We start from the raw sequence: 14,743 nt of genomic DNA, 5'->3' as shown, positions 1-14,743 counted from the left end.
AAGCCCATCTGACTCCCTCAGATTGAGAAACGGGCTTCCCGCAATTTTCAGTCTCAATTTTTCCCATGTGGTTACTGCCCAGCTGGCCCCACCCAAGAAGAGACGTTGGGTTTTCTGGCCATTATGGTTCCCTAAAGTGACAAGCCCACTCTAGTACTCTTGCCGGGAGAATCCCAGCGTCGGCAGAGCCTGGTGGGCTGCCGTCTATGGGATCGCACAGAGTCGGACACGACTGAAGCGACTTAGAAAATAAAAAAAAAGGGGACAAGAGTGATCCTATCTCACGGACGGAAGGAGCTGAGCCCTCTTGCCGAATGTTCCCTTACTGCCCACCTCTGCTTTAGGACTCCAAAGCATCTGGATTTACAAGATAGCAGTGAACAAGAGGAGGAGAAGGCAATGGCACCCCACTCCAGTACTCTTGCCTGGAAAACCCCATGGATGGAGGAGCCTGGTAGGCTGCAGTCCATGGGGTCGCGAAGAGTCAGACATGACTGAGCATCTTCACTTTCACTTTTCACTTTCATGCACTGGAGAAGGAAATGGCAACCCACTCCAGTGTTCTTGCCTGGAGAATCCCAGGGACGGGGGAGCCTGGTGGGCTGCCGTCTATGGGGTTGCACAGAGTCGGACACGACTGAAGAGACTTAGCGGCGGCAGCAGCAGTGAACGAGAGGAGGGATGGTTCTGGTGGTATTCTAACCTGTCTTGGCCCCTGCCCTGTTTCCAACAACCTCTCCCCTTGCTATGAGCTACTGCTGCACCTACTCTTCAAATACACATTAACACACTGAATCCTCAGGGCAACCCTGTAAAGCAGGTACTACTATCCCCATTTTATAGAGAGGGGAATTGAGGCACAGACATTCAGCAGCTCATGCTAACTCACAGAGCTAGTGATTCAGTCCTTCTTGTTTGATCCTATGTGCTTTTAGCCACCACACTGAGCCTCCTTGGAGAGTCAAAAAGATTACACGAGAAAACAGGCATGCAGCTTGGCTGTGGCCCAAGCTCAGGAAACAGCCGGCCACCATCTGATCATCAGAAATCTTTGCTCCACCCCTTGTGGGTGGGGTGGTCTGGGCACCACAAAAGTGGTCATATCATCAGCCAGGCCCCTCTGTCCTGTCCCTGAGGGAGCTTCTTACCCAGGATGGAAAGCGGTGCAAGGGGGGTGTGGGTGGTTTGTTCTCCAAATCCACTTCCTCCAGCTCTGTTCCTTGGGCCTCCTTCTCCCCCACGGGGGGTTGTTCCTCCATCTCCATCTTCTCTGGTTCCTCCCGGGGCTTGGCTCTGACCACCCCCTCGGGAAGGCTGTGGGGGTGGAAGGCTGAGAGGGTCCCCACCTCAATGCGCACCACATGGCTGAAGTGCCCAGGGCCTGCCTGAGGCTGGCTGTGGTGCCGCTTGGCCAGCTGGATGCTGTCCCGGAAGGTGCTGGGAGCCCGGGCCTTTGGCAGGGTCAGGCTGCAGCCAGGGCCACCTTCCTTGGCAGAAGTCTTCGTCCGAGGGAGCGTCCCTCCCTGAGCAGTGACCAGGCCCTCACCCCAGGAGGCCAGACCATGCCTGGGGGTGCGAGGCCTCAGGCACAGCTGGCCAGGAGAGCCCTGTCTTCCCAGATGAAGTGGAAGGGTCTTGGCCTCTACTGTTGCTCCAGGGTGGACTGTCCGGGAACTAGAATCCTCCATGGGGCTTCCTGCTTTAGGAACAGAGTCCTTGCTCTGCAGGGCACCTGGAGAAGGTGCAGGGATAGCTGCCTTCAGGGCACCCTGGGCCAGAGGACCACTGTCCTGCCCCGCTGGCTGGGCCCCTGGTCCCGAAGGGACAGACTCCCGCTCTGTGGTTCCCTGGGGGGCCACCAGCAGCTTCCCCGAAGGTGACATCTGAAGAGCTGTGGTTGGGACAAATATAGGCATATTAAGAGCTCCCCCAATTCAGCCACTATCCACCACATATACAAGCACCCCCGCCCCCTCCACACACACCCCACGCCCCCAGTCCCCACACAGGCTGGCCCATTTACCTTCCACTGCACGTTGAAGGGCTCCCACCTGCTCCACCAGGTGCTGATTACAGCTTTTCAGGTGCTGATTCTCCATCTCAAGCTAAAGAAAAATGAAGATTTAGAATACTCAAGCCTACAGGTTTAGACAAATAATTCAAAACGAGACTAAAATCCTTCTCAAAGATCAAATCCTCAAAAAAGAACCCATGGTGCCCTTAACCCAATCCACTGATGACTCTTCTGGGAGCCCTGACCTCTGCCTTCCCTCTGGGCTCCCTGGTTTTGGTTGGGACAAGATTCCATTTGGGAGCCCTCGGGCTTTCTTTTTCTAGGTTGTTTTAACCTTTCCAAAAAATGGTGAAATATAACACAAAAAACGCATTCCACACCAATGAATATCTTAACAAATGACTGTGAAATGAACAGTCATGTGACCGCCACGCAGGTTAAGAGAGAGGAATCTGCCAGCACCCCAGGCAACCGAGACTCATCCCTCCCCAGTCCTCCCTGCCCACCGAAGAGACAAGTCTTCTGAGTCTCTAAGACTCATTTCCTTGCTTTCTGTGTTTTACCGTCTAAGTATGCATCCCTACGCACATTCATGTAGCTATGCCCATTAGGAATTTATGTAAATGGAACTCTTTGGGGTGGACTTCCGTCTGGCTTCTTTTGCTCAACACACCATCCATGAGATCCAGCCTCAGAATGGCTGCATTTTCTTGGAAATGAAAGCCAACATACTTTTATTGAGCTTCTTTTAGCAAGAGGTCAGGGCTGTGGAAGACAGAGTAACAGGCGTCAGCTCTGTCCCCAAGGACTTGTAGTCCAGCAGGTGACCTGAGTTGTGCACCCACAGAAGGGACAAGAGGCAAAATGAGCAGCTACCTCCCACAGGTGTGGGTCACTTGTGTCAGGAAAGAGGAAGCCACGATGAGTGTTCACTCCTCTCCAATCATTAATTCCCTTTCCTTTTGTTTAGAGCTTTTTTCTTTTTTCCACAGTGTTATAGCTTCTAGTCCTGAGTTTCCTAAATAAAGCTGTAGCAAGTGATGAAACTATGAAAAGAGATGGACAGAGGTGGAAGTAGAATGGAGACAATAGGGAGTTAGTGATTAATGGTACAGAGTTTCTGTCTGGGGTGATGAAGAGTTTTGGAAATAATGGTGATGGGTACACATCTCTGTGAATGTACTTAATTCCACCGCATTGTACACTTTAAAGACAGCTCAAATGGTACACTTTATGTATATCTGACCATCAAAAAAAAAAGTTAAAAAGAGTGGCGAGGACAGAGGGTAGATGGTAAGGACCATATGTGCTTCTCTGAGGGAAACTGATGGGACTTCTCAGAAGGGAAAATCCTTCCTTCTCCCCAGACACAAAGCTAACCAGGACCTCGAGAGAAACCCAACCCTGACAACAGGAAGGGGAAAGTGAAGTGTCTCCACATCTAAGCTGAGTGGGGGGACAAATGGTTAACAAAATGAAAGGCAGGCAAGACCCTGGAAGCAGAAACACACAGGGGGACCAGAGCAACCCCACACAGGTCCCTCCCAGGTGTTCCCAGACCAGCTTTTAACTCACTTCTGCTAATTTCAGTGTCACCCATTCCTTGATCTTTGCAGCTTTTTCTTGAACAACTTTTGCCTCTTCCGCTCTCATCTGCTTCTGCAAGACGGAAAGGGCCTTTAGTTAGTCATGGCAGTCCCTGGTTTAGTGAATAAATGGAGGTGGCAGGCCCTGAGAAGAAATATTACCGGACAGGATGGAGGTGAGCCAGTACGGAAGATACGTTCATTTATGAATTTTTAGAAAATATTCTAAAGTGGGAAAGGCCTTCCTAAGCATACTACAAATACAAATCCCAAATAGCCATGAAGGAAAAGACGAATAAATCTACATCATCACTATAAATTACTATATAACCAACAAGAGATGCCCTTAAACAAAATTAAAAGCCTTGACTGGATGGCTTCCCTGGTGGCTCGGTGGTCAAGAATCCACCTGCCAGTGCAGGAGACACAGGTCCGATCTCTGGTCTGAGAAGGTCCCACATGCTGTGGAGCAACTAAGCTGAACCAGTGCACCACAGACATTAAGCCTGGACTCTATAGCCTGGGAGCTGCAACTGCTGAAGCTCATGTGGTCTGAGCTCACACTCTGCAACGAGAGAAGCCACTGCACTGAGAAGCCTGTGCTTGTAACTAGAGAGGAGCCCCTGCTCGTCACAACTAGAGAAAAGCCCGCACAGCAACGAGGACCCAGCATAGAGCCCCCCCAAAAACAAACCCAACTGGGGGATGACTTGCAGCACAAATGACTTACATACAAAGGAGATAATTTGAAATGAACAAACCAATAAATTATGCAAAGGATATGAACAGGAGATCAACAGCAAAATTAAGGTAAAGAAACCCATGAAAAGCTGCACAATCTTAATTATAATTTTAACAATGCAGATTAAAGTGAATAGACTAACACAACCTAAAAGTTTGACATAACCCCAAATTATCAAGGGTGTTGGAAAACAGCTCACCTCCTACAAACTGGCAAAGCCTTTTGGGGGAAACACTTGATAGTATTTGTCAACATTTTACATGTCCTTACCATTGATCTAACAAATCTACTGCTTAGGAATCATTAGTTGCATTATTATTTGATAAAGCAACAAAAACAAAAAAAACCCTCAAAACTGGAAATAACCTCTAAGAGTCCACAAATAAGGGTTTGGATGAATAAACAAAATGAAAATGGAACGCTGTGCTCTGATACACAGGAAATGGTCACAAAGAATAGTGATTAGTGGCGAGGAATGGAAATGAAGGATGATGCCAGAGGGAAAAATGCTGTCATTTTATATCCTTCTGGTGCATTTGTATTTTTTACTATAAGCATGTATTACCTTTACAGTTAAAACGCAAAAAATAAAGGTAAATTAGCACATGAGTGCAATTCCCTCAAAATAATCAACAGTATACAGTGATCCCTCGGTATGTACCGGGGTACTGGTTTCAGGACACCCTGCAGATACCAAGATCCATGGGTGCTCAAGTCATTAGATAGAAGGGTGGAGTAGTCGGCTCTTCCTACTGGTGGGGTTGGCATCCACAGATTCAACCAACCACAGACCTGATTCCACAGATGTGGAGGATCTTGATATATCCTTTTCTATATAAAAGGGTACTCCACCCTTTTCTATAATGAATTCCAGCATCCGTGGATCTTGTTATCTGTGGGGCGTCCTGCAACCAGTCCCTTGTGGATACAGAGGGACCACTATAAAGTGAAAAGTGAGGTTTGCATCTAAAGAACAGCAGCCTAGGGAAGAACAAAATACAGGCTGTGGGGATCTGCCTCTGCCTCTGAGGCTGATTTGCTGCCGGGCACTGCGCAGGCTCCATCACCCCCTGGTGATGTCATCTCTAAAATGGGCAATGACACATCTCCCTTCCGGATCATCTTGAGGATGAAGGGACAGAATGTGCACAGCACAGCGCCTGAGGAGCAGGTGATAACCCGTTCCAGAACGAGTTCCCTGCTCGAAAGAGCATGGAGACAACTGGTGTGTTCTCAGCCGTTTGGAGACCACCTGGAACGACTTTGGTTACCCTTCTAGGGGAAAACAGCCTCGAAACTGTAAGACGATGGATGTAAGCCCCAAACAAGAGGGTTGGTGGAAATGAGATGGGGCTATGAATATGTCTGACTCAGTATTTCAGAGCTGGAGAACTGGTAAGCTTTTCTAGTGCAGTGGTCCCCAACCTTTTTGGCACCAGGGACCAGTTTCGTGGAAGACAATTTTTCCATGGACTGGGGTGAGTGGATGGGAGGGATGGTTTGGGGATAATTCAAGCACTTTATTGTGGGCTTTATTTCTATTATTATTACAGGAGCTCCACTTCAGATCATCAGGCACTAGATCCTGGAGGTTGGGGAGCCCCTGGAGGTTTGCAGACTGGCCACAGGCCAAATCCAGTCTTCCACCTGGGCCCTCCCCAAACAGCTCTGCCCATTCATTTCTGTGTTGTCCAAGGCTGCTTCCAGGCCACAGCAGCAGAGTTGGGTAGTTGCAACAATGACCATGTGGCCTGCAAAGCCAAAAATATTTACTACTTGGCCCTCTACAGAAAAAATTTGCCAACCCGAACTAGCCTGATAACCTGATCTTTATGTGGCTATGGAAACTGAGGCCCAGAGGGTGAAACGACTTGCCTCTGTTAGTTTATGGCCTGGCTGGGACTAAAACCAAGTCTACTGACTTGCAGAACAGCATTTTTCCTGTTCTGATCTGGTCCTAGTATTACCGTGAAAGGATTTTTTTCTTGACCTCAGCTTTAGAAGGACGCATTTTGCCCACCCATGCCAGATGCTGCCACTTTTAACTATGGACCACTCAAAAGAGAAATGTGCATGTGTGCTAAGTCGCTTCAATTATGTCTGACTCTTTGCAACCCCATGGACTGTAGCCCACCAGGCTCCTCTGTCCAGGGGATTCTCCAGGCAAGAATATCAGAGTAGATTGCCATGCCCTCCTCCAGAAGTCTTCCCAACTCAGGGATTGAACCCATGTCTCTCATGTCTCCTGCATTGGCGGACAAGTTCTTTATCATCAGTGCCACCTGGCAAGCCCAAAAGAGAAGACAGGCACCTAAAATCAATGGGAAATTGACAAGAGATTCCATGTGTCAATATTATACTTTCCCATGATTTTTCAGGAAGACATGGTGCCCCACACTGTGGGAGGTACACCCCCACAGTGGAAATGTTCAGTGACCACTGGCGAATGGTTACGAATGTGCCTGAGACAGTGGGAAGGCATTAGCAGGACCAGCTGGGAGTTCCATAGAGAGTACACATGTGGAAAATTGCAAGTTGTCTGGCCAAGCTATGAAGTTTTTTTTGTTGGAAACAATGAAGCTCTGGCACCAGGGAAAAGCTGGGTAGGTAAGACCAATGGCAGAGGGGAGGGACAGAATTAGGATGAAGTTAATGAGATCACAACGGGGAAGCTGGGTGTATGGGACTGGCGGTGGGGGGTGTCCCAGATGTCCTCTCCAGAACAAAGGTGCTGACTGGCTGCAACACCGGGCACTGGCCTCTCCTGAGTTCCATGCGCTTTTCAGAGGAGGCAGCAACCTTGGTCTCTGCCTACTCAGGTGCATTGAGAGACTCTGGCCAACCGAGGCTGACAGTCTGGCTCTGTGCTGCTCCAAATACTACATGTCCCACAGGTTGGCAGGGCACGTGGTGGAGAAGGAAAAGCTCTCCTGACCAAACACCAACCTCGTGTCTGACACTGTACCCTGACTCCCTGAGTTCATTCTGCCGACAGCCCTATGACATATTACAACCCCTATATTACAGATGTATAAAAAGAAAATCGGCAATTTAAGTCATCTGGTCACAGGTGCTAAAGATGGGATTCAACCCAGATGAGTCAGCCTCCAATTCCGTTTCCCACCACATCCCCTGCCTGGCTCCTCATTCCCCTTCCAATAATTACATCTCCATGCGGATGAACAGCCTGGTGAGGGAGTGGAGCCCCTGCCACCAGAGGCCGAAGCAGAGGGGCTCTGCTCAGGGGCCGCGGGCAGCTGCTCCAGCTGCTGCAAAGGGCGCGAGTACTCACCTGCTTCTCCAGCTGTGCCTCCAGCTCGCTGATGAGCTCATCTTTGCCCTGCATGGCTTTCAGCAACTCTTGGTACTTCCGGTGCAGGCTGCCTGCTGAGTCCACGTTCATCAGATTGGACAATTTCACCTTCTCTTCCATCACACCCACCTGGAAAGTACCAATCATGTCATAGGGTGGGGATGCGATGCCACTGACATGGGATGGGATGCTTCCTGATGCCCCAGCTTGTGACTCCCAGGCAGAGTTCTTACCCAGGGCAATGGGAGCCAATTAATTCAGTGACCATTTATGAAGCCTCATCTGGGAAAAAGAAGGAATTGACGAGGAAGGAATAGCCAGGTGTAGGGCCATCTAACTCTGGGGGCCCCAGTAAGGACAAGCTGGGCAGGACAAAAAGCCCTGGAGAGGAAATGCTCCAAGCTCACTGTGACAGAGGCATTTGCTGCTCATTGAATCTTCATGAACTTCCTAATACTTCTCAGCCATCTTACAGTTAGGTGGCCATGGAAGTCATGAAGTCAATGGGTCGGAGTGGAATGATGCATTATTTCTGGGCTGAAGTATTTACGAGCTGGTGCACAAGTACCCAGCTATCCTTCCCTGCCATGGCAACCAAGAAGACTGCATGTGCTAGCTGATTCAGCTGGAAATGGGGAATTCACCTGGATCCCCAGATCACTGTGTGAAGCAGAATCCCTGGTTGACCCTCAGTAGAGGTATCATGAATGAGAACTAAATATGATAAACTGTGGACATGTCAGACTCCACAGGTTACCTCAGCATAACCCAGCCTATTTGGACTATGCCATGCATCTGCTCACTGCCCTGACCCTTACCCGAGATTCCCTCATGCCCACAGAAGGCCCCAAGCACCTTTATTTGTTCAGAAGGTCTAACACATGACTGCTGGTTTTCCTCGTCCCGGTAAGAAGCAGGTCTCTCTGGGGCGGACCACATCGGTGTGATGTGTCCATGAGTGTCCACGGGAAGGGTCAGGAAAGGTCATTCTCCCTGCAGACTCCCACCATCTCCTCCCCATTACCTGGGTCTCCGCATTCTCTGCTCTCTGCTCTGCCTCCAGCAGCCTCTGCTCCAGCTCCTGCATCTGCTCAGCCAGAGAGGAAACGAGATATAAGTGCGGTGTCCCTGCTATGAACATGGCATCAAGGCAACACACGTGAATTTTGCAGATGCTACACACAGGCTGGCTTAAACTACCCCTTGCAAGAGGCTCAAGAATGTCAGGGTAAAGATGTCCATGGCAGCCCTGGTTGTTGTTCCGTCACTCAGTTGTGTCTGACGCTTTGCAACCCCATGGACTGCAGCACGCCAGGCTTCCCTGTCCTTCACTATCTCCCAGACTTTGCTCAAATTCATGTCCGTTGAGTTGGTGATGCTATCTCACCATCTCATCCTTTGCAGCCCTCTTTTCCTTTTGCCTTCAACCTTTCTCAACATCAGGGTCTTTTTCAATGAGTAAGCTCTTCACACCAGATGGTCAAAGTATTGGAGCTTCAGCTTTAGCATCAGTCCTTCCAATAAATATTCAGGGTTGATTTCCTTTAGGATTGACTCATTTGATCTCCTTGCTGTCCAAAGGACTCTCAAGAGTCTTCTCCAGCACCACAGTTCGAAAGCACCAATTCTTAGGTGTTCAGCCTTCTTTATGGTCCAACTCTCACATCTTACATGACTATTGGAAAAACCATAGCTTTGACTGGATGGACCTTTGTTGGCAAAATGGTGTCTCTGCTTTTTAATACACTGTCTAGTTTTGTCATAGCTTTCCTTCCAAGGATCAAATATCTTTTAATTTCACGGCTGCAGTCACCATCTGCAATGATTTTGGAGCCCAAGAAAATAAAATCTGCCACTGTTTCTACTTTTTCCCCATCTGTTTGTCATGAAGTGATGGGACCAGATGCCATGATCTTTGTTTTTTGAATGTTGAGTGTTAAGCCACCTTTTTCACTCTCCTCTTTCACCTTCATCAAGAGGTAGCCCTGAAGCCTGGGGCAGGTAAGGAGCCCAGAGGTGCTGTCCTCTCTACGGTGAGTGAGAAAACTTGAGGTCTTTCTCCCTCTGGGGGCCCCGGGAAGGGGCAGCAGCGCCACCATCTCTTCCTGGGGCATCCTCGCCCAACTCTTGCCTTCAGGCTCCTCTCCCAGGCCGTCCTCCCCACAGCAGCGGGCTGCAGGCAGTGCCCCGCCACTGCTCGCCATGTATCTGACATGGAGCCTGCTCCCACGTGAGCCCCCATCATCAGGATGAGGATGTTCCCTCCCACCGGCAAAGGCTCAATGGCTGGGGACAAATACTTCCTCTCCTTCTCTCAGGACGCCTCTGACTGCAAATGGCATTCGTGGATATCCCCTTCTTGATTGTTTTTATCTTAAATAGAGGCTTAAGACACATTTCTTAAAAATTCTCTCTTGCTTCCCATAGAGGTCTGAGGGTCACAGCAATTCTGGAATCTCATGCCAGCTGGCCCAAGGAAAGGGACCAATGCTCTTATAAACACAGAAGCTCATCAGGGAACAGATCTAAGCTAAAGCCTAAGGAGTAGCTCAGGAGCAGTGGGGGCATCTCTGCCACTTCTCGAGCTTACAGCCTACCGAGTGGAGTGGATTTCAGCTCCCACCATCCCCCTGGTCAGGGCTCAGAGGGCACTGCCAAAACCACATGCCATCACAAAAGGCCCTGCGGAAGCACAGCATAGTCACACATTCCATTCTCCAACCAGACGCCAGGGCCTAGTTGAGTCAACTCCTGCTTCCCCGACCATGCCTTGTCCCAGGGCAACAGGTATGCAGGAAAACCATACTAGAGGCGTCATGTCCCAGTTGTGTCCTCCGTGCGATTGGACAGGCCTCACGTCCCAAGAGCTAGTCCAGTCCTCGCCCACCTTATCTCTGCAGATTTGGCTTTTTCTCTAGCTACTCAACTTTCTGCATCTAGCATGGACCCTGGCTCGATATTTACCAGTGAACTGAGCAATTAATTTTCTCTCTTTCCCAATCTCTCTTCTGCCTAGGTGAAATTCTGCCTTCAGGCTTTGATTGAAGGATGGAAAAGAAAAGAAGTCCCCCGGTCTGGTGCCAGGCAGTGAAAGGAGGGTTACCCAGGAGTGGTTCAAGTTAGAGAGTCTGGAGAAACTGCTCTCAGGACCACCTTCCCTCATCCATTTTTTCCTCCTTGGAGTTGGGGAGAGACAGATGTTTTCAGTACATGTTCCCTTTGAAAGGACAGAGGATACCAAATAAAACCTCAAGATTTACAACCCAGGGGACAAAAATGCTCCCTGGGCTCCCAACAGACAGGACCATCTTTGACGAGCATTCCTGTGCTCAGTCCAAGGATGTCTGCATCTCCTCTTTCCTTCCTCTCCTGGGTTTAATAATCATGATGGAACCTCTTGACTCAAGCCTGAGGCACTGGGTTTGTTCTGGCCAGACTCAGGCATCAATTATAGCCAGATGGCCTTTCCAAAATCAAACAGTCCTCGGGCCATCGTAGCTACAGGGGAGGTAACAGCATAGAATAAACCAATATTAAGGTGATAGGCATGGTTGCATAGTGCAAAAAAACATTCTACTTGGTGGAGGGGTGGGGTGGTGGTTGACACATAACTCAGTGACCAGGTTAGTACTATATAACCCTTCCCCCTTGGGCACCAGAACTGACTCTTCCAAGAGCAAATCAGGTTCTCTCTCCTCAGAAAGCCGAAATGTGGGATTAAGAGGCCAGAGATGAGAGTCAGGGGACTGCACCAGAGAACATGCACAAACTTTACCAAGTCATGATTATTAGGTAAGTCCTTCAGTTCTGTGATATGTCCCAGGACCTTCCCAATAAATGCCCTGTCTATTTAAGCTAGCCAGGGTTGAAATTTCTGCCCACATCAGGAACACCTCTAACTAATACAATTACTAGGAGCATTTAATTTTTAAGAAAACAATGAAACACTGAATGGGAAGGCTTTAGATTCTTGACAAGTTTCCTAGATTCACCTTCATTTAGATCTGACATCTGCTCTGTAGCTCAGAAGACATATGATTTCCATAAGAAATGATCACTCATATCCGTGACCTTACACAGTAAAGAAACCATGGTAGAAGGAAGAAGAAAATGCATTTGAGTCTTACCTCCCACTTGGGCATTTCCATTTGGGTCAAGAGTGATCAATGACACGGGTCAGAGCCATAAATCACTCTGTTATTAACGATGTTTGAGCATTCTACCCTCTAAATTTTTAATGTCAGATATCCTTTAGGGTAAGCTATCACTGAATGGGAAGGAAGGCGCCCCTGGGAACCTAGGGTCTTCTCCCAGCCTTGGTCTGACTGCCACGTGGTCCTCCCCACCGCCCACCCTCCAGCCATTCTTATCTCCTAGGCAAGGGCACTTGAGACTCAAAGCTAAAAGCAGTCTGTATTCACCTTTATGCTGGGGCACTCTCTTGTCTCTAAAACAAATTTCTGAACATTGAAACCATTTGGCACATCCGGTAGTTTTTTAAAAGAGAAGAGTATAAAAAACCATCTATGTATCCATGACTGTGCTCCAACAATTACCAACATCCTGCCATCCTTGTCTGAAGAGAATATCTTTAACATCATGTTTCCCTCCATTTTTATGAGAATGCATTTTCTCCATTGCTACGGGAACACTCCCAACTGTGCCTATACCTGAGTGTCGATTTTGGAGTTTTCAAACTCTTAATTCCAGGATCAACACAATTCATGACGGCAGGTTGTCCCCTGCACTCATTCAAAGGGCCACACTGGGAGATCTGAAAAGGTGATACAGGCAGGCCCCCTTATTTGGGTTCTGTTTCTCCTTTCAGAGGGTTCCCTAGGACTGAGTCCTCAGCTATCCTTTTAGTCTGGGTGACACGCTAGCCAAGGTGGCGTCAGGTTTGGGCGGCTGGCTTTTAGGCGGGATCCACTTTCACCAGCTTCGACTTACACATGAGACTCATAAGCCATCCTAGAATGGGCTGCAGTGACCTGATGAAAGGTTCTTGGCACCAACCTGGTATTTAATCCCCATGTCCACAGCTCCTTGTGGTGCTGTGAAATACTGGCCCCAAGGCAGCAGGCACCCTCCTGTGCTCGCAGGACAGACCTGCGTGCTGAGCAGCGGTTCGAGCCCGGAGCCTTGCCAGGCTGGTCTCAGCTATCCCTCTGAAAAGGGCTCAACATTCTTACCATTGCATCACACCCTCTGAAGAGAATGGCACCGGTAAGCAATAAGGCTCTGGAGCCCGGCTGGCCCCACCACAGTGTGACTTGTAAATTCCTTAACCTCTCTGAGCCTCAGTGTTCTCACCAGTAGAAAAAACAGTAACGAATGTCCACCTCCTAGGGTTGTGGTGAAGATCACAGGAGATGCCTCCCGGCCAGCTCACATGTACAACCTGGCACTTACTGAGCAGTCTGCAGATATAAGCTACTTGCTGGATTTTCACAACCGAAGATGGTGCTTAGGACCAGGGAGACCAGTTTCCCTGGGACAGTCCTGTGGTCACCTGTCCTCCAGAATAATGAGTAATAGAGCCCTCCTTTCTCTCTCCAAGGTCTCCTGGTTTACATGATAAATTACCTGGTCATGCTGCTTACGATCCATCTACAGAAAGAAAGGCTTTAAGTCAGGGCTATTAGCCTACAGAGCGTCGTGTAAGACCTACCATGCTGTGGGCATTTAGCCAACACAGATATATCTAAACAAGGCCACTTGTATGTGTCTGGCACTGGTTAAAGCACTTTCAAAGTATCAACTCATTTCATCTTCATCCCAATCCTAGGAGGCAGGTCTTGTTATTATCCCTGTTGTACATATAAACTGATGCAGAGGGATAAGGCAATTTGCCTAACATCACACAGCCAGGAGGCAGAGCCAGGATTCAAACTCCGGAGGACTGGCTTAGTCTATTATACCCTTAGCTACCGCGGCCCTCACATTCAAATTTCACGTCCTGCAAAAACCCAGACTCCAAAATGCAATCCCCGATTCTCAGCTTCTCCTGAAAACTCAGGAGACCTGGACACGTGACAATTACCTTTTCTTTTGGTGACACCTGGCTTCCTCCTCTAGCTATATAGCACATTCCTTGAATCCTCCCCAGAACCCTCCCACTGAGTTCACAGAAGCTTAGTTAACTTCTGCATTCATAGAAGATTAGTTAAGCCTTTGAAATTACAACCCCCAGTGCTAGCTATTAAATGGTTCTAACTCTGTTGTCATCAAAGACCTTGATTCTCAACTTTTTGTTTTTTAATATCAAATCCTGTGTTCAACTGAAATCATATTCTTATTCCCAAATATATAAAACACACAACCGTGGGGCTGCCCTGGTGTCCGAGTGCAGAAGAGGCAGGAAAGAAGGGACTCCTAAGTCTTGTCTGTGGGTCCAATGGCCCCACCCAGCCCAGAAGTCCCTCTGAGGCGCACAGGGCTCAAGGCTAGAAGGATGGCTGAATGGGGCCCAGGACATGTTCAGGGCAGGAGTTTGTGGCAGTAGATTTCACACCCTCAGGGGCACAGTCATCCACACGGATCTTGTTACAGATCCCTGGGTTGTGCCCACAGAGGTTTTTATGTAGCACGTCTGAGGCATGAACCCAGGAATGTGCTTGAAAAGAAAACCCCAGGTGATCCTGATGTGGGTGGTCCACAGACCACTCTCTGAAAAACGCTAGACCGGCTACAGACTGCAAAGCAAAGCTAACTGACTCCTTTGGGGATGCAAACATCCCAGGGCCAAGCCCCCATCGGTACAGGACTCTTCTCAAATGACTTTATAGGAGTACAAAGCTCTAGCAAGACTACAGTTCCTGGGAAATATTATAGTGGGCCTTATTAAAAAATGGGGGTTAGGAGAATAAAAAAAAAAACTCTCTACACTCACACACACATGCATGCACACCCTTAAACATAGTGAATAAAAGTTCTAGAAGGCAAATCGGATCTATCAGCAAGGAGATCTGCTAAGGCTGATTCTGTGATGACTTTATGCAGACTTTATTTCCAACTAGTCCTAATTAGCCCTAGTGTTCTCCTTTTATATAACAGTACCGGCCTTCTCACAAATTCTGAAGTATATA

General features: G+C 48.6%; 1 protein-coding gene across 1 annotated transcript in view; it reads right to left on the bottom strand.

Annotated features, from left to right (window-relative positions):
* PLEKHH1 (pleckstrin homology, MyTH4 and FERM domain containing H1) overlaps positions 1-14,743 on the bottom strand; it is a 50,188-nt gene that overhangs the window by 21,339 nt on the left and 14,106 nt on the right. Inside the window, exons 3-7 of the mRNA XM_055538402.1 lie at positions 8,680-8,742; positions 7,635-7,784; positions 3,590-3,673; positions 2,024-2,105; positions 1,149-1,891 (exon numbers count right to left, since the gene is read on the bottom strand). Coding sequence (XP_055394377.1) covers positions 1,149-1,891; positions 2,024-2,105; positions 3,590-3,673; positions 7,635-7,784; positions 8,680-8,742 — 1,122 coding nt within the window. The remainder of the gene's footprint in view (positions 1-1,148; positions 1,892-2,023; positions 2,106-3,589; positions 3,674-7,634; positions 7,785-8,679; positions 8,743-14,743) is intronic.

Source organism: Bubalus kerabau, chromosome 10 (genome assembly GCF_029407905.1).
Source record: "Bubalus kerabau isolate K-KA32 ecotype Philippines breed swamp buffalo chromosome 10, PCC_UOA_SB_1v2, whole genome shotgun sequence".
Taxonomy (NCBI): Eukaryota; Metazoa; Chordata; class Mammalia; order Artiodactyla; family Bovidae; genus Bubalus; species Bubalus kerabau.
This window is presented reverse-complemented; position numbering and strand designations above follow the sequence as displayed.